This window comes from Lethenteron reissneri, chromosome 55 (genome assembly GCF_015708825.2).
Source record: "Lethenteron reissneri isolate LAM-NWPU_2019-01 chromosome 55, ASM1570882v1, whole genome shotgun sequence".
NCBI classification, from domain to species: domain Eukaryota; kingdom Metazoa; phylum Chordata; class Hyperoartia; order Petromyzontiformes; family Petromyzontidae; genus Lethenteron; species Lethenteron reissneri.
In genome coordinates, this window is record NC_083833.1 from 1,435,183 (window position 1) to 1,454,462 (window position 19,280).

The window sequence follows — 19,280 nt, forward strand, 5'->3', positions numbered from 1 at the left end:
CTCCCCACCTTATCGAACCCGCACTTATCATCGTAGTGAAACAGTGGAATGGCAAAGGGCCATATATAAAATCAGTAGGCATCTTCTACCATTCAATAATACAAAAAATGGATAGATCAAGCTGAAGAGGGAGTCGTAGTGAGATCGTAACTCTCACTCTTGTAAGAATGGATGCTAGGAAAACGTCATCGCTCCCACACATCAGCCAGGAAGACATCAACGAGCACCAAACATGGCTGGCATGACGTGTAGTTCAGCCGGTCTGTGGCTGATTAAATAAATAACTTATTAATGGTGTCACTATTTAATGTTATGAATTTGTATAAATTATCATCAACTTACGAGTGGTCTGGAGCACCCGTACTATTTGTCGTAGCTTTACAAACGCCCTACGGCGTAACTCTACAATTTACTCAAGAGTTAAGAGAAATCTTATCTTGAACCTCACTAACAACATCCCTGCGATGTCATTCGTCATCCTTTGCTCTGCCCCATCTGAGGTGTTTACCACCGAGCGCCGACGCCAGGAAGAGTGCGAGCAGGCGGCGGCAGTGAGCGAGGGCTCGGTGGGCATACGGGCGGCGGGAGAGAGACTCGCGGAAGCGACGCAGGGTATCGTCGACGTGGAGAGGGACGCATGCGAGCTGGCGCGCACGCAACCCTCCTGCACGCTGAACACAGAGCAGACGACGACCAGTCAATCAATCAATCGGTCGATCTTTATTGAGATGAAAAGAACGCGATGTCATCGTACCCAAAGATGTTGAAGCCACCGCAGTGACGCTTTCTACTCTCGGTCAGATCTAGCAGCTGCAGCATGGTTGGCACACGCAACCATTAATTTCTGCTCTGACATTACCCCACCATCTATGTCTTCCTCTTTATATACAAACTCATTATGCGTTGGTTGTCGTGGAGCATTATGGGTAAAAGTAGATATATTTGCAGAACTCCATTCTGTGTCTCTACATAAATAAAATAGGTCTTTATAGTCCATTGGCCTACTGGCTTTTCGACCAATTGCGTTGAACAAGGCTGCATTGTTTAGATGGAGTATTCTTTCCAAGCCCAGCTGGTTCCACATAGCATTTGTTTAACAGGCCTGGCTCTGTTGATGAGATATATGAAAACTAGTGCACAGTTTGCCTGCATTGGCAAAGTGGTCAATATATGTACTTGCTTCTTAAGTCTATGTGGCTAAATGGCAAATATTTGTCTTTGTGGGTGTGTTTGTGTGAAGTGTGACCTGCAGAGGTGCTTGCGAACAGCTACTTGCCCCAACAGGCTGTTAAAGGCTATACATACATCTGTACCATCACAGGACATCTATTAAATAACATCTACATCTAAATGTGGGGAATCTCAGCGTTTGAGGTGTGACCACATCTTGTGTTACCTGCATATAAGTTGCGTCCCGCTGGGTCAATGAGCATCCCTGGCTCAATGGAGTCTCTGGACATGGTTGCCACAATCGGCTGCTCTCCAACGAAGTTGTGGCTCGTGCTCTGCAACCCAACCAGAGAGACACACCTGTTGGCCTTGCCTGGGAATCAAACTCAGGCAGCCAGGTTCATAGTACAGTGTGCTTAACGCTGCCCCACTGCTCATCCTGGCTGCTTTGGTGACAACAAAACGATCCTTGGCTTTTAATAATTTACATCTTCACTCAATGGCTTGTGAATGGGATTGAATAGTGAACAACACACTATTTACAATAAAAATTGCATCTCAAGACACTATCCAAACGTTGTCACATACGCGTAGAAATAATGATTTAAATGCTGCATTTATTAAGAAGTGAACTACGATTGGAACTAACTTGTTGAACCCGGACGGGAATAGGAATTCATGACTGGTGTTTATACGCATGGGAGGAAACCGAAGATCCCGCAGAAAAACCACGTGTGCGAGGGGACAACACTCTATCCCCGTACAAATGGAACAGATGGAGAATAGTCCGATTAGTCCGCAAACTCAGTTTAGCAGTTGGCTGCCTATGGTGCGAAAGAAGGCAAGGGAGTTTGACAACATTTGTGTGGTGATCCAGCAACCCTCGCTGCTGCCTCTACAGCACTGGATCACAGACAGCCACGTCCGTAGCCACCACCACACGGCTAAGGTAACATGGCCCTGTGAAGATGCAGCCGAGGGGTGACCACCTTCTGTCCGCCCTGCTGCTCGGCGAGGAGGAGGAGGTGGGGCTGTGGTGGTTCGGGGCCGCCACTGTCTCTGACGCGCTCCAGCAAGCGCCACTGTGCGTGAACGAGCAGCGGTGTCACCTGCTCCGCGTGACGATTCCTGCACGCGTGGTAAGTGGCGGATTTCCTAAATGTCGCCTAAACAATTATTTTACTATTTTATTTTACGAGGTAAGGCTCACTGAGCTTTTACAGTAGCTTCTTTTTCAGAAGCGACCTGGTCACAAATGATAGCTCAACGAAGTGGCTTATCATGTGGAAATTTATAGCAGCCAAATACTTTAAACGCGTGATGTTGATTTCAAATGTGGAGGGACAAATGCTGCTACGGAACCACGGGGAGAACACGCAAACTCCAAATATACAGGCGTCAGAGTCGGGATTGAACCCACGACCTCCTGTATACCAGGGGACGAAGCTAACATCTCGCCACCACGGCGCCAAATGGTCTGCCAAACGGTGCTGTTCCAGAGGATATTCCTTCACACAATGGCATCACGACCTCAAAAACTCATTTGGGAAATAACTTGTGAACACATTACATGAGGGTGTTTAGACTAAAGTCATTTTTCAGAGTACGCGTGTTAGCATCAGCATGACAATTACTCCCCAAAGTCACCCTCTAAAAATATCGCACGTGATTACCATGCCCCATTCACTACACGATTAATTAAAAACAATTTTACTGACATAGTTTATAGACAAAAATTCGAATTGGGCATTCAAACACTCTCGTATTAGGACACGGCCTGCGAACGTTGACCAGGTGGCAGAGATAGGAACGCTACTATCTGTACTCATACAGCTGGGAAATGTATGTCCTTGACTAGCGCACCAGAGGTCACTCGAAGGGATCTCCTCTGTAGCTCTGGGATATCAGCTTTAGTGGGCCGTTCTCGATAACACGAAGAATGGCACTGTTCTGCAAGAGATAACAATGGATTCTCCGTCCCATTACATGACACCGACGATAAAATCGGGATATAACTGGGGATCTTTTCTTTACAAAAAATGTAAATGAACCAAAAAAACACTATTCTCGGAGTTGCGAGGACGCAAACTTTGGTGAAATCTGGCCTGCATGCACACCGTGTGAGATCGTTGAAACGCAGCGCAAGATGAGCCAGGTGCTCCCACTTGCACTGCCGATGAAGAGTTTCCAGAGCCCGCAGAACCAGCGATCGGAGGTCCATCATGGCTGTCCTTTCGGCATCGCCTCCCTCTAAACCGTCGCCATCATCGTCATCGTAGTCTTGTTCCTCGTCCACAGTGTTGTCCTTAAAGAGGCGGGAAAATAAAAGTGAAGTTAAATAAATCTGAGATATCTGCAGTTGTACACGTATACATGTTTTTGTCAATCCCCTGCGGGATGATGGCTTCCCAATACCAAGGAGTTATTTGGCCATACTTTACCAAAATGGTCAGTACAGATTGGCGAATGTGGGGAGCATAGGCATGGGCAGGGGTCGGCTGCATGCAGCTCTATCAGGACTGTTTCAGGACGTTGTTTATCGAGGACCGTCTCATATTCACATGCATTGCGGTTCTTGAAATCTTGAGTTTGTTACCAAATACTAAAAAAAATGTCTCTTCTTGTTGTTTAGTTGCCGACCCCTGGACATGGGAAAACAAAAGTACAGTGCTGTACAAGTCTAGATTTGCGATACTGCCCTCTTGCTGTCCAGAGGGCAGCTGTTGGAATTGTTGGGTTGCGTTTTCCGTAATGAAGCAGCTCTGATTCATAATTTTATTGAGATTTACAGATGCAAGAGATGATGATCACATCACTCAGAATGCACTCTATTTCGTCAAATCTCAAAAGCTAAGCAGATGTGAGCCTGTGTGTTGTTTGGGTACACAGTGTGCATCATAGGACAGTGCAACCAAATCCACTGTTGCACTGTGCAATGCGTCCACATATACTGCACAGGATGCTCCCAACCAACACCAACTACAGCACACATGGCATGAGGAGGTGCTCATTCAGAAGTGTTCTACATACATAATACGAGGCTTTATTCACCATCATGTATAGTCTTCATCTACCATGCATCCTGTGATGCATTATAACTTTTTCTTTTTGCTTTGACTTTGGCATCAGGAACAATTATTCGGTATATCTCAAGTAACACTGAAAGCACCCAGCCAATGCCAAAAAGACCCAACCCAACCCCACCACAGACGGGCCGTGGTTGACCCCGGCTCTGCAACAACCGTACTTTGGGTCGTCCTTGCGTCCGCGTGACTCGATCCAGCATCGAGTCGGCGGCGAGGAAGAGGGGAAACCAGACGACCTCTCGCTGGGTCCTCGCCGGCACGTGACAAGCGCCACCGCCGCCACCGCCGTCATCTTCCTCTAGCCGCTGGGACTCGTGGGAGGAGCGCACGCAGTCCAGGAGTGAGCGGCTCACGTCCCATAGCAGGGAGCGGTGACCGCCCCGGTGAGCGAGCACCTGGGACACGCGCGCATGCAGCTGCCAGGGTCAATGGTGGCCCCCTTCCCCCTCCTGGCTCATGTGCCTTGCAGACCCCCTTTGTCTTATCGATGCAATGATGCCTCATTACTTTTCACCCCCCCAGCTATGACCAGGCCTATCCCAACCCCTCCTTATCAATGCCCCTTGTTTTACTGTCATCAAAAGTCCACCACCACCTTTCTTTCCTCTACTTACATCTCTCACTATAACATAAATAATCCCACAATGCAGTGTCTTGCACAACAGCATCTTAATAAGATGCGATAAGAATGCAAATGGTAGTGTTGTTGACGTTGCTCCTATATCCTGTTGCAATGAACCTAACCACCTTTAAATGACATCCCCACAGGACGCTCTGTAACGTGGTTGTTTTTGAACAAGTTAGCTTCTTGATTTTCTTTCAGATCTGATCGCACAGGGTCAACATGTAACGGTTCGTACAGAGAGGACAGGGGGCATGGAGACACTCACGACGGCCCTGCGGAGGTGCGTGCAGGCCGCCGTGAGGCGCTCCGTCAGCTCGACGAGCGAAGCCCCGGGATCGTCATCCTTTCCGGCGCTCCTCCGAGTTCTCTTGGACCTCGCCTCTCCGTGCGACGAGTCCGCGGAGCTGGATCCTGACCTCCCGCTCCCGTCGCCGCCACCATCACAGTCGTCGTCATCGTCGTCGTCGTCATCATCGTGTTCGTCATCGCTCCCTCCGTTACTGCCAGCGACCTTCATCATGGCTGCTCTCAACACACATGGCGCCAGGCGTAGAACGCTCATCAAGGTGGGAATATGGCCAAGTGTGTGTGGTTAGCGCGCTGCGCTGCAAACCCGGTGACCCGCGTCCGATTCTCGCTCACGGCCAACACCAGTGACAATCTTATGAACTGGCCCTGGGGCTCCCCGAGGTGGACTCAGCCACAAATGAGTACCTGGTGCAATGTGTAAACATCGCCATGCGGGAGACAAAGGCAGCCGGGCATAGTGCTGGCCTCGTGTGCCGTGCCGGCCTTTATAGGTACTCGCTCACATCACTTGCCTCAACAGTCTGTTATGGCTTTCTGGGGGATTTTTCTCGTTATGTATGCTCTCACTGTAGATGGACAATACCACTGCCTGTGACTAAATCACCTGGAATTCTCCTCATCTTGTCAGAAACCAGTAGCTAAGCAGGGTTGATTCTGGACATAGTTTGTATGAGTGACCACTATACACTATGGATTACTATAGATTGCCTGGTTACGTGTTGAGCAGCAGAGCGCAGTAAAGAAACATCTATTTCTGTGTCGTACTTCTATGCTCCAACAGCTCGCTGCCATCACTGACTGGCACTAACCAACCCGGCGAAGTACGGTCCAATGACCCCCACAAAGTAAAGGGTTGGCTCAGAGGTCAGAGTGCTGAGCAGGCACTGCTGAGGTCCTGTTTTCAAATCCCAGCGGTTGCCTGTGATGAAACTGGGTTCTCAAGTGTATTGAGTTCATGGTTTCAGCCCGATCACCAATGACTGCACAAAAGCACCCTAACATTAAATTTGACTTTCTAATTCAAAATTCCAGCTCTGAGAACAAAAAATTAATTCAATTGTCATGCGATGAACATTACTCCCATATGCGGAACAGGTGGGAAAATGCTGCCCTCTACCGTGTTCACTTGAAGGGATCTCAGAGGTAGATTGTGTGATATATCTCCTTCCGTGGGCCGATTTTAATCACGAAGCATTACACTATTCTGCTGATGCATTGTCTCATGACGCGAGCGATTCCGATCACACAATTTTGGGGAAAGATGACAAGGGCAGGAAACAGTGGTTACGTCACCCAGAACGCGGCGTTGGGAGGACGCGGACTTTTGCGCCGTCACCGCCCTGGTGACTTCTGTCTCCTTGGCGCCATCTCGAGCCGTGGCTGGGACTTCCGGCATCGCCACCACGACCCCTGACGCCTCCAGCGAGAAGATGTTGGAGTCCACGGCTGCGTCGCTGTAAGCACAGAGCGCCGTTGTCTTTGCTGTGGTCCAACACCGTTGTCCGGCGTTTTTTCAGGCAAGGTTGGCGGATCGTGTGGATGTTAGTTACTGTGTGCGTGAAAATCCTGCCTGCATGGCTGCAGAACTGGATTCGTTGAGAGGAAAGTAGGCAATTAGGTATGCATGTTGACAGGAAGGTGGGATAGACGAATAGGTATATAGACGAATAGGTATATAGGATAGTATGTAGGTAGGTTCAGCAGGTAGGTAAATATGCAGGTTACGTTATTGGTAGGCAGCTAAGCATGCGGGTAGGTGTGTAGTTAGGTGGCAGGGTACAGAAAACAAGTTGACTTAGTGAAGTTTGAACAGGGCCCATGAGTTCCCCTGTTGAGAAAAAACGCGACCAATTGGTTTTGATAGCGACGTAAACAAGCGCAGAAAAGTGCAAGGGAATAACGATCGCTCACCTCCAGAGCCCCGGTTTGTTGTGTCTCTGCACCCATTCGCACTTGCGCAGGAAGAGAGTGAGGTGACACCAGCCCAGCAGCTGGTTAAAGCGACTCCGCCAGAGACACTCCTTTGTGCACACCTGCAATACGAGGCACGTCACACAAACACGGAAAGACAACTGGGACACATGGGCTCAACAGGGACGCATGCAGCCCCTCCCATTATCACATAGCCATGCCCGCTCAATCGCTCACCCTGCCAACAGTGAGTGGCCTCCTCACTCTTCTACTGCTTACTCCTGGGCCAACCACTCCCAATATTCAGGTGGCTCCACGAATTGCCAATATCACAAGTCAAGACAGAGCCCAGAAATGTCAAAAATGGGTCAAAATTCAAATGATCGCCAATGGTTCAGGACACCAGGGCAACTCTTCTGAAGCTGGGACCAAACCAGAACATTTGGTAGCTTTAGACAAAGATCCTCCACGTAGCCGCAGAGGCCGCTGGAACAAGTACTGTTAGCGAGTCCCAATCACCACCAGCACAGTACGTGAGGAGGTGGTGTCATCATAAAAAGTTTACGCACTACACTAGCTACTTGTTTAGGTGGTGGCTGACTGTGTTCCAGCCCAGGTATTCAGCGGTGCTGGATCAGTGTCCCATACACAGTCATAATAATAAAAATACAATAACATTTGGATTGAGAGAGCATCTAAAAGCAACTGCATCTCAAACCTATCCCTTCACGTGTTTTTTTTTTAACTCATTGCTTGGTCAATGTGAGCTTCTGCACAAAAGGTTATTAATTGAAAATGTATTTTACTGACACCTAAATGTCGCCTTGTGGTGGAGCAGTGCTGCTGTGATTGATGCTCTGCGAGCGGTATAGGAACTGGCTCTAGATCATCTCTTGACCACCGTGCACCGACCAGCGTGGTGAAGTATGGTCAAACAACCCCCACGACCGACACTGCGTGGGGAGGCCTTCTACCCATCACATTGTTTTGTTGTTTATTATTCAAGTTGCATTCAAATGAATGAAAGAACGAACGAGTGGAAGCGTCTCATGTCTTTCAGGCCGAATGCTTGTTTTGAGTTCGGAGGGTCGTACTGACCTGGCGGAGTCGCTGGCGATGGATGAGCGGTCGAACGAAGCTCGTGAGCGCTCCTGTCAGCTGCTCCAGAGCCTTCTTCTCGTGCTGCTTTTTGCTCTCCCTTGCGATGAGGCGAGCGATATGGGTCAGAAGAGGAGAGATGACGTTGCCGCTTTTGTCAACGCAACAACGGTACGCTTTTGCGCGCCATCGACCGTGCGCGTCAACCGCTCATGGTGTGCGCACCATCGCAATTGTGCGTGGCCACTACATTGTCTGTGGTTTAATTGGCGCACCTTAATAATTATCCGTCGAAGAGGTTGATCATTATTTAATGGCAGTCATAAGCAACATTGGAGGGTTGCTGCTGAGTTCTCTTACTCAATCAAAGGTCAAATCAAGAAACGTGAATAGGGACACATCGCCAAAGGTGACGGAGTTCAGCCGCTTCGTCAGGATGCAACGAATCTGGTGTTTTACGTTTCACCTGATATTGAACGTGAACCGTGAACCGCGATCCGCGACCCTCACCTCTGCCTCGACAATTTCCCTGGGACGGATCTCTTTGGGGCCACGGTGGATCTGCTTGTGAGCTGAGGCTCCAGGCTCTACCGGCAGACAGGAGACAGCACTGAGCATTATTTCGTTCATCACATGTTCTGCGAGACCGGCAATCGTATAAGACGATGATAAGGGAGGAGCAGATGTTGTGCCCCGCAGACATGAGGATGGTGATGTGAAGCTAAGGGATCACAAGACTTGATCAGATTAGACATGGAAAGTTGAGGAAGAATCCGTGAGTGGTACACATCTCAGACAAGCTGAAAGGAAGTTGACTCAGATGGCCGGGATGTTTAGTAAGAAGAGAGGAAAAACAATTTTTTTTTCATGTTTGTCATTGTCCATGTCTTATATTAGAAACAATATACAATGACTGAATGTGACGTGCAATGGCTCTTCTTTAAAGTAGCTACTCTGATAGACTAATATATATTCCAATATTACATCATCATCAGTCATGATCAATCTACTGCTGGATGACATCATGAATGACAAATGCCATTAAAGGAATTATATGTGAGCAAAATCATTAAAACTATATGAAATTATAGTAAAACTATTTACCTTTCGTATAGAGTTTAATACACACGGTATCTTTTATGAGTGTAAATAAAAATTTGGGTTGACTCTAATTGATACATAATACACTACAGAGTACAGCAACAGGCTACGCTGAGCCTGTACAGTAAAACCTTGAATTGCGAGCATAATTCCTTCCGGAACCGTGTTTGTAATCCAAAGCACTCGTATATCAAAGCACTCGTATATCAGTTGTGATCACGTGACGCTCGGCAGACAAAGCGTATACACGTACTACTCGTATTGCAAGACCTCGCTCGTTTATAAAATTAATATTTATTTTAAAATTTTGCTCGTCTAGCAAAACACTCGCAGACCAAGTTACTCGCAATCCAAGGTTTTACTGTACTTAGAAGCGCTTGCATAAACTTTACATTTCCACACCAACAAAAGGCCAATTTGGCCTGGGATGACAGTAAGAATGAACAAACGATGAGTGGGGAGACACCTTGTGGTAGTCGGCAATGATACTGGCCTGTTTCCTTGGATCATCCGTGCCCACTCTGATAAGCCCTGTCATCTTCTCCAGCTCTGGTTTGAGGCCGAGAATCAATTCATTCCGTCTGCAATTAAAAAAACACAGCAGAGGAGCAAAGTCAAGAACGCCAAGGAGTGTCGCTGCTCAGACGAGCAACGGCACCGTGCCCCCTGTGTGTGCACATTCTCACGGTGAGGCACCTCCCCCACGCCACGTGGGTTGAGGGGAGTTATACTGGTAGGAACCTCCTGGTACTGGTAGGAACCTCCTGGTACTGGTAGGAACCTCCTGGTTACACCAGCCCACAGGGGATTATTGTGTCCGTCCGTCCGTCGTGCAGGGAGGGGCTGGGTGGGGAGGGGCTGGGTGGGGAGGGGCTGGGTGGGGAGGGTGGGGCTGGGTGGGGAGGGGCTGGGTGGGGAGGGTGGGGCTGGGTGGGGGGTGGGAGGGGTGGGGGTGGGGCTGGGGCTGGGTGGGGAGGGGCTGGTCACCCCGTGGTGCCCTTATAAAACTCAACGTTTAACCTACTCACGCCGGCTTGTGCCCGCCCTCACAATCGGGCATATTTGCGGAATACACCACGCCGCCGTTGACCCTGGCCATTGACCGAGCAACCCAACGTTCCTACCAGCTCCCTCCGCAGGAATGTATTTTGACCACACTTTCGCCATGCTGGTCAGTGCAGGTTGGTGAAGGCGGGGAGCATAAATGCACAGAACAGTGGATTTCTCTGTGCTGCTCTCTGCTGCCCACTACATAGCCAATGTAGATCTCAATGTGGTACTATACACAGTAAATTGGCCCCACAGAGGGGATGATGGGCAGTCAACCCCTGATTTGGAATTAAACTCATGCCCTTCTGGCTGTGAGCCAAGCGCTCTCATCACAGCAACATCCTGTTGGGCAGTTAGCGCAATAACAGCCACTTAAAAATCTAATCTCAACCGACATTCGTATTATTATCAAATGCTTTGTGATTATGTTAATAAGTGTGCTGTTGGAAAAAAGGTTATGTGCTGCTGCTGTTTATAGTGATGGCCTTGCTGCTACTGATGCTGCTCCTGACAATTATGTTCCTCTTGCTGCCACTACAGCTGCTGCTCCTGACTACTGTTGTAACATTGGTGATGAGGTTGCTGCTGCTGATGTCAGGACCTGATGAGCCAAACTTGAATGTCTTCACCCCACTCCACCGCCAACTCCACCGCGTCCTCAGAAAGAGCTCGGTTGAGCAAATGCACGAAGAACTCCAGGAAACGAGGGTGTCGGTGGAACTTCATCACTGTGCCCAACAAAGACGTAAAGACTCACCCGACAAACATCAACATCACCATTTCCAGGGCACGGAAACCATCTCCCTATCTCATAAACGAAGACAAAGAATACCCGTGTTGCCTTTTCAGGATATTTGAGCAAGTGCTACGAGCGAGCACTTGTGAAGGCTGGCACGGTAAACAAGAGGGTGGAATGATCAACACCATCCCCAGCTGAGTCGACCTTGGGGAGGCCTAGGACCAGTTCACGGCTCAGGTCGCAAAGTTCATAGTGCAGTGCGCTCACCACAACACTACCACATTGATACACACATAGAGATACATAGATACACATAAAAGCTAGTGTGCACTATTAGCAGAGTAAGTACTGTGTCCCACATGTGGTTCAATATTTCCCAGAATTTGTATTTAGAAGCAGAGGCGTTTTAGATTGAATGGCAGTAAGTGCTTTAACACTGCAGGAATAACATTATTGCATCGTTTTTGAGGGGTCAGGTCCAGTATGGTTGCGGGAAAAATAGCAGTGTGGATTTGGCTTTTAGGTTTGGTTGCGTCAGGTAGTCACAGGTTAGGGGTCGGGTTGCGGGTGAAAAAGTTAGATCCGCACAGGACTCTAACTCAGAGTGCAAAGGTAACCACCAATTGTGTACATTTGATTGTGTATTTTGTTCCCTCGATTATCCACATCTGACGTGGAATTCTTATGAGTGAATAACCCTTATTTTATTTCATTTTAATTTTATTTTCTTATGTTTTATTTTTATTCTTTTATCATTTCCCTTCTACGTGACTTTACCGAAAGAAGCAAGAATATGAATAACCCTGTCGGAAAATACCTTCCTTGTGCGCCATCTTAAGAGGTAGTTTCGCAATACATGAATGCAGCACCATTGGATCTTCAAGTCCCTGTGAGATCTGCTTTGACATCTGGTTATGGCATGGGAGATTAGGGGAGACAACATTCAGTGGTGAGTGGTATCTGAACCGGCCCTGGGTCTCCTCCTCATCACCTCCCCAACACACATTGAGCAGACGTGGTGAACTATGGTTAAACAATCTCCACAGACGACATGGCAGGGGAGGCCTTCGTCCAGTAGTTGAATGACCAAGGGGCGTATGAAAATAACATGACAGATCTCACTGCAGGAGAGGATTAAAAGTGAATCAAAGCGTCCCCTTGTTCGAATGAGCATGGAGCTACTTGCATAAATTCCATATTCCTATGACAGGGCGCACTCGTGCCATTCCATAGGACGACAACTCAAGACAACTCATTGCATTCCTTAACAGTCCCAGAGAATTAGAAACACCGACTCATGCCCTGACCAGGATATGAACCTGCAAACTATTCCACTTGTGAGTCACACGCAACAACAACAACATCACCACCTAGTGAGTGAGACATTTTGAACACAATATTAAAGTCCAACTTACCTTGTTTCGAGATCTTTAGCGCAAAAGCCTCCAATGCGTTTAATTCAGCAGTAAAGTTGCGTTCCTCTTTGGGTGCCAGCTGCTTTTTAATCGTGAGTCTTTTTCCGATACTTGACTGTAAGGACACCAATCACACTTTAAAGTATGTACTGTACTTGTATAAATAACAGTACACATACTAACCAGGGGGGGCCACGGTGCAATGGTTGGCACACTGCGTTCTGAACTCGATAACCTGAGCTCAATTTTACACTACAGCTAACATCAGTGGCAAGTGACATTTCAAGTGATATTGGACCCTCCCGTAACTGACCCACTCTAGCCAGTGGCAGTAAAAGGACCCCCATGACTGACACGGCATGGGGAAGCCTTCATCCGCCAGCTATCAAACGAGACGTGTAACAATCCACTGCCTCGCAATTCGATGATTTTTCATGATTAGCAGTGGTGATTCAACTCGAGATTAATTTATCTTCTTGCCTCTAGTACAGTGGCCTCATGGGTTATATAAGACTGGCTATGGTTTTAATGTTGTTTTCTCATTATAGAAGCTTTACACGTATATTGGACAGCCCACAACATACTATCTAGGTGTGTGTCTGCAAGACAAGAGCAATCGATTAATTGATACGCATCATTCTTTGACAATCTACACCGATGAATGAAGACACGACTGCAGTGTTTTCCTGACCTCCAGCAGTGTGCTACTGCCAACATCCTGCCTGTCGGTCGCCCTGGGCATCTCGAGAGACGAGGGCAGGGCCAAGCCATCAAGGTCTTCTCGAAGGAGACGCTTTCCCAATTCCAGGGCATCACCAGCGATGTCCGGCTCATTCCATTCACAGTGCGCCTGTGCAAAGTGCGGTTAAACATCAGCAATCGACCACCTCAGCCCAACCTCGGAGGGGTCGTCCTCACACAGGAAGCAATCATTGACCTCGATGAAATTTTAATTGTCGACACGGATCCCACAAGTGGTGTAGCGTGGTTGGCATGTGTCCCTGGGTGATCATCATCATTATAATCGCTCACTGAACTCCAGACACTGAAATGTACCCGTGTTAATGCTGTCACTGAAAGATGGACAGACAGACAAAGACATCTTTTTATACAAATAAATATGGAGGTAGACAGATGGAGATATGGATGCATGGACATAAAGATGGATGGAAAGACAGACATATGGATAAACAACCAGACAGATCGATACATAAACTTTCTACAATGTATAATTGCATTCTCTGAGTTACAGAAGACCATGTTATAATATGAGATGAATATCTCACAATACCATGGTGCATTATCATTATTCAACTGACAAAACACCGCGACTTTTAATGCTTCCTTGTACGGCTGATCTTGATGTACAGCAACACCTATAATTTTACAATGAGGTGGCAGAGTCAGAGAATTGCATCAGGATACCTCATTTGACCCAAGAAGCCTTCCAAATTTCCCCAAGGTGGCGACCTCATAAAGAGGACGTCCTGGGAAAATCAGAACGTGTGGCAACCTCATGCCTTGCGGGAATCATTTTCCTATAACCACAAAAGGGTGGTGGCAATCACCTTGGCCAGGTAGTTTGACATTTTCGCAACCATGTGCTGGAGACTCTCACTGAAGCCCGCTTGCTTGCGCACACGGACAGATGCCGGGACTGCCTTTATCATATCCAGGCATAACCAGAGGACCTGAAGAAACATCACAGTACACACACCGAACCAAGATTAAACTTTGTTTCGTTGATAAGTGCATGGGTAAATGAGTAGGAAGGCATGTAGATGGGTCTCTATGCCAATGTGTGTAGATTGTGTGCCCCTGTGTGTGTGTGTATATATAGGGAAGCAGTAGTGTAGCGGTTAACGCATTGCGCTACGAACCCAGCGACCCAAGTTCGATACCCGCTCACGGCCAACATCGCACTGGGGAAACAAAGGTGGCCGGGTGTGGTGCTGGCCACCCACTCCCTTGTGTACCATGCTGGCTTTCAACAGGTGCTCGCTAACAGCACTTGCACCAACAGTCTGTCAAGGCTATATGGAGGATCTTTATCTTTGTGTATATTTGTGCATGTGTGTGTGGTGCACGCATGCCTTTGCCGCGGCTCTTGAAGTCACGCCGTGGTACATGAAAGGCGCCAGAAGCCCGTGACACGTGGCCCCGGCCTGCAAGGTCAGCGCCGGCTCGTCCAGATGATGATGACACAGCTCCAGCGCCACCAGCACACGTGCGCACTCCTCCAGACGGGCGCTCTGAGGGCATCACACAGGGGCGGACTCGCCCAGAGGTCAGTGGCAGTGAGCAGGGCCCATCAAGGATGGCGCTATGCTGCCACGGTGTAATGATGAGCACACTGGACTTGCAATCCAGAGATTGCCGTTTCAATTTCCTGGTACAGCAGTTGAAACAATGGTGCAACTTGCTTCCATTCTCCCGCCTCTGTTCACGGAGTAGTATAAATTGGTGTACCACAGTTGCTCGATTTATAGGCCGTGTGTGGTGTGGTAAAGTGTGAGCCCTCCCACCTCTTCCAAGAATGTCCGTACAGCTTAGAAAATAAGTCAAAATACCCAATAAACGTTCTCAATAACATACACGTTGTCTACAGCTCTATAATCTCTATCTCTCGTTTATATATCTTACATCTTACTCATAATGGAGAGCCACATATCTCTCAGTGGAACGCTCCAAGAGCCATCGTGGGCCACATCTGGACTGCAGTCTGCCAGTTGAAGAATCATGCCCTCGTGTAACGTGGCCTTAAACCCAAAGAGCTAGAGCGGGGATGCCACACTTGCTCTACGGCCACCCAACAACACCACGACCACCACCACTCTCTTCCCGTACCTGCCATTGCAGGGGAACGCGCTTCTCCGAGGAGACAGATGCACCCCCCATGGTCACGTCACACGAGATGAAGACGCTGGACACGAACAGCCTGAGAAGGATGGGCGACGCCCCACTCACTGCCTCCTCCCGCAGCCTATGGAGACATACATGCAAACACCACACGAATGTATGGTTTTGTTAGTGAGCGTGCTGTGCGTTAAGTGTGAATGGGAGAGAGGGATGGACTCATGGGAAAGATGTACTGTGTCCACAGGATGGGCTGTCCTCTGGTAAGAAATTACTCTAATTAATGAGTCAAGTCAAGTACATTTCTCTTTGGTTAATACATGGCGCCTTTCTAGCACAAATCTGCCACCCAAAGTGCCAGATATATGAAGGAGACATATTGCTTGCTTATCTATTCTGTTTAATAAAGAATGCATTGATACACGCATAACTTGTACATTGTTAACGTAACAATTGATTGCAATTGCAGGCATCAATGTATTGTAATATTCCTAGCTACTGAAGGTAGCTACCAACAGAATGATTTAACCTTTGAGTATTCTCGTATGGGCTTCTGTCCAAATCCAAGGCCAAACACTCATTAATGAAACTGCACAAACATTTCAGTGCATGACCACCCTACTGAAAATGAGCGTCACGACTCGTTTAGGCTTACCTGGGTTAATACATGGCATTGAAGTATTATTCTGACTACCTTAAAGCTACTAAACGTCCTGGGTTCAGAAAGGCTGTTCCTGTGTTCCAAAGCATTTGAGAAAATTGGACATTTTCCCCCAGTTAATATTTTCAGGCCTCATGTTCAATTCACGAGGTTGGCAAAGGGCAGGGCTACCTGAGTCGTAGGTCGGGTTGGCAGCGGACTGGGGTGGGGCGGCCGACGGGCAGTAGGCAGGGCCAATGTCACAAACAGCAAGAACACTCACTGTGAGGGCAGGATAGTGATTGAGTGCACGTCGCTATATAAAAGTTGGTAGGGCTGCCAGTTCACCAAGTGTCCTGATTGAGATTCCCAGAAATGTGGTAGCTTTAGCCTACCTCCACCGCTTCACAGAGTCTTCAGAGTCAGATTCAGACTCTGGCGAGGACACAAAATGATCCCAGAGCAGTGTGCATGCTGACCTCGCGATGGTGAAACATCGCGTCTGGAAAGCCACCTGCAACAACAGAACACCACCCCGGCCACAATAGCACTCTTGAAGGCCTTGAAAAAGTCGGGCAACATTTTTGAACATCACTATGCGTTTCTCTGCTTTACACGTAAACCTTACAGACTTGACTGCTACGCCACAGTAGGATTAGCCGAGGGAAGCGGCGATGTGGGTTAACGGGTTGATTGATCGGTGCATTCGGATCGGTTGGTGGTCTTGTTGGTTGGTAGGTGAATAAGTGTGTTTATGGGCAGGTAGTTGCATGGGTGGTATTAGTAGATAGGAGGGTTGGTCTGCTGGATGCTTTGTGATTGGGTTGGGTATTTACTTGGTAGGTGTGTTGGTGTGTTCGTTGTTGCTGGTGGGTTTATTGAGCAGGGTAAGTGTGTTGGAGGGTTAGTGAGCTGGTTAATGAGTTATGTGAGTTGGTGGGAATAGTTAGTTTAGTGTCAGTGGATGAGCAGACTTGTTGACGGATAGGTGTGTCAGTGGGTTAGTAGGCTGGTGGATAGTTTATTGGTGGGCTGGCTCATGGGTGGGTGTGTTGGTGGTCTCGTAGACTGGTTGATGAATGTGAGTGGTTGGTGGTCTAGCAGGCTGGTTGATGTGTGAGTGTGTCGAGTGCATCGCTGGGTGGCTGCTGTGCGACAAACCTGCGCCAGATAGGCCCATGCCAAAAGTGTGGGCAGGGGGCACGATGCCAGGATAGGGCGAGTGGTCTCCCCAATGGTGCCCCCCACCAGGCTGCCGTCGCGAGCGTATGCCGCCACCGCGAACACGTACTTCTCGTTAGGCTGCAGCCCCTCGGCACGGAGGAGGCACCCTTCGCCCGCGAGCACCTGTAAGCGTTCACGGTGAGACGTTTCGAGGGTGGGTCAGGCGTCTCAGGTGGCTCTTATTGGCCGCGTCACAAATTCTGAGCTCACACAGCTGAGATCAAATACCAAACCCCGGGCAGCCACACATGATGATAATGATGATGGAATGTTTCCTCGACGAATTGTCATGATTTGGGATCATGATTCGATTGAATTTTTTTTTAATATCGTCAGAATTTGCATTTTTCCCTTGTCTATTTTGTATAGTTCTGTTCACTCAATTCATCTAAATGTAACATTCGCATACCATTTGTATCTAATTACATGAATCATAAAACAAATATTCTAACATGCAAATTTAAATGTATTTATCTTAAGCGCAAGAATACATTTCAATAGATTGTCCTACGTAACTTTACACGTCTAGTTGTAGCTGGGCCAACCCATGTCCGCCCGTGCATGAACTGAGAGGCCTGGCGCTGGCTGGTTAGGGCTCCACTGTGCTCTGTACCTCCTCTCCAGTGGCCTGCAGGTGGTAGTCACTGAGCCGCACTTTCACGTTGTGTCCCGCGGCCGTGCGCCCGAGCAGTCGGTACCACACCACCTGTGGGGAGGTGGGACAAGGCTGCCGTCACCGAGAGAGCGATCAACAAAACAGAGTCCTGATTTGGACCTGCAAGCTATTCCTGCACTAGCAATTCCTGAGTCAGACTGGAAGACTACTGTTGGTTTAGTAAGGTATGATGATGATAGTGATGACAATATGAAGGTGAGTTTTGTAAAAACACACGCATAATACATATATGAACACGTTATAACCAAAGGGTTTATTCTTTAAAAAGAGACCTGGGGTGTAAACAAATAAAGAATGTAAAATATCAAGAATGATAAAAACATTTTTTTTATTATGATTATAGGTCACAATTATCGTGGTGGTGGTAGTGATGGTGATGACGAATGCGATATCAACAAATCCATTTAAGCATTCATGCAGTCAAATCATTTGCATATTAATATATATTTGTCACTTATTCACAGATGCAGCTGTCATCCAGGCATATGTAGAACTTTAGAACTGCTTTTTGCATTTAGTTTGTTGTCCTTCCCCCGCACCTCCGATTAGCACGATTGGCTACGTGCGGTGCGAAAGAAGTTCAACATACATCATGCATACATACGTGTGCAGGTGCGCTCATGCGTGCTCGTGCATTCACGTGCTTGTACGATCACACGCAGCTCGTGCGCCGTGTGATCGTGTGAGCAGTGGCACCTGCGGTGAGCCGCTGAAGGGCACAGGGGTGAACACCGCGCCGCGTTCTCCACACCGCAACAGGAGGGGCGGGGGTGGCACGGCCCCCTGACCCCTGGGCGTGCCACGTCCCGGCAGATGAAAACCGCTCTTCTCCATCTCTGCCTTGCGGATGAGGCCAGCCGCACCCTACAGCGCACGTAAGACCAACGCAGGTACCGTTTGTATTCAGCCCTTTGTTAATCCCCGGCTGGATGAAGGCCTTGCCAAGGCGTGTCAGTCGTGGGAGTTGTTTGACCGTATCTGACCAAGCTGTGTCAGTTCAGATATCATTTACCGCTGATGTTGGGTAGTGGCTGAGAATTGAACATGGACTCTGGGTTCATGGCACTAACCACTTGGCCACCACTCCCCACCCACTACTTAGGAGTGGAGCATTGGTGCAGTGGCTAATGCACTGTGTTACAAACTCTACGGCCTAGGTGCAATTCTTGACAATAATTAACATCAGTGGGGAAGGATATCTGAACTAGCCCTGCACCCCCGCCTTCACTAGCCCACACTGATCAGTGCGGTGAAGTATGAAAAAAAAGACGCAATTTTAGTGGAACATTTTTGTTACCAAAATGAAAAAAAAACACAAACTTACCCCAAGTCATATTACTGTTCAATTTGTAACGTGTTAATAATAAAATCAGTTAAACC

At 48.2% G+C, this 19,280-nt stretch overlaps 1 protein-coding gene across 1 annotated transcript in view; it reads right to left on the reverse strand.

The window, feature by feature from the left end:
- The window catches only part of CFAP54 (cilia and flagella associated protein 54), a 66,459-nt gene that overhangs the window by 26,397 nt on the left and 20,782 nt on the right, over window positions 1-19,280 (reverse strand). Inside the window, 23 exon segments of the mRNA XM_061574402.1 lie at window positions 509-664; window positions 1,397-1,505; window positions 2,160-2,298; window positions 3,288-3,475; window positions 4,418-4,651; window positions 5,147-5,403; window positions 6,484-6,644; window positions 7,102-7,223; window positions 8,200-8,299; window positions 8,710-8,786; window positions 9,767-9,881; window positions 10,952-11,078; window positions 11,907-11,976; window positions 11,978-11,997; window positions 12,505-12,619; window positions 13,196-13,354; window positions 14,073-14,195; window positions 14,598-14,756; window positions 15,352-15,487; window positions 16,396-16,514; window positions 17,162-17,347; window positions 17,838-17,930; window positions 18,597-18,764. Of these exon segments, the coding sequence (XP_061430386.1) occupies window positions 509-664; window positions 1,397-1,505; window positions 2,160-2,298; window positions 3,288-3,475; window positions 4,418-4,651; window positions 5,147-5,403; window positions 6,484-6,644; window positions 7,102-7,223; window positions 8,200-8,299; window positions 8,710-8,786; window positions 9,767-9,881; window positions 10,952-11,078; window positions 11,907-11,976; window positions 11,978-11,997; window positions 12,505-12,619; window positions 13,196-13,354; window positions 14,073-14,195; window positions 14,598-14,756; window positions 15,352-15,487; window positions 16,396-16,514; window positions 17,162-17,347; window positions 17,838-17,930; window positions 18,597-18,764 (3,133 nt within the window).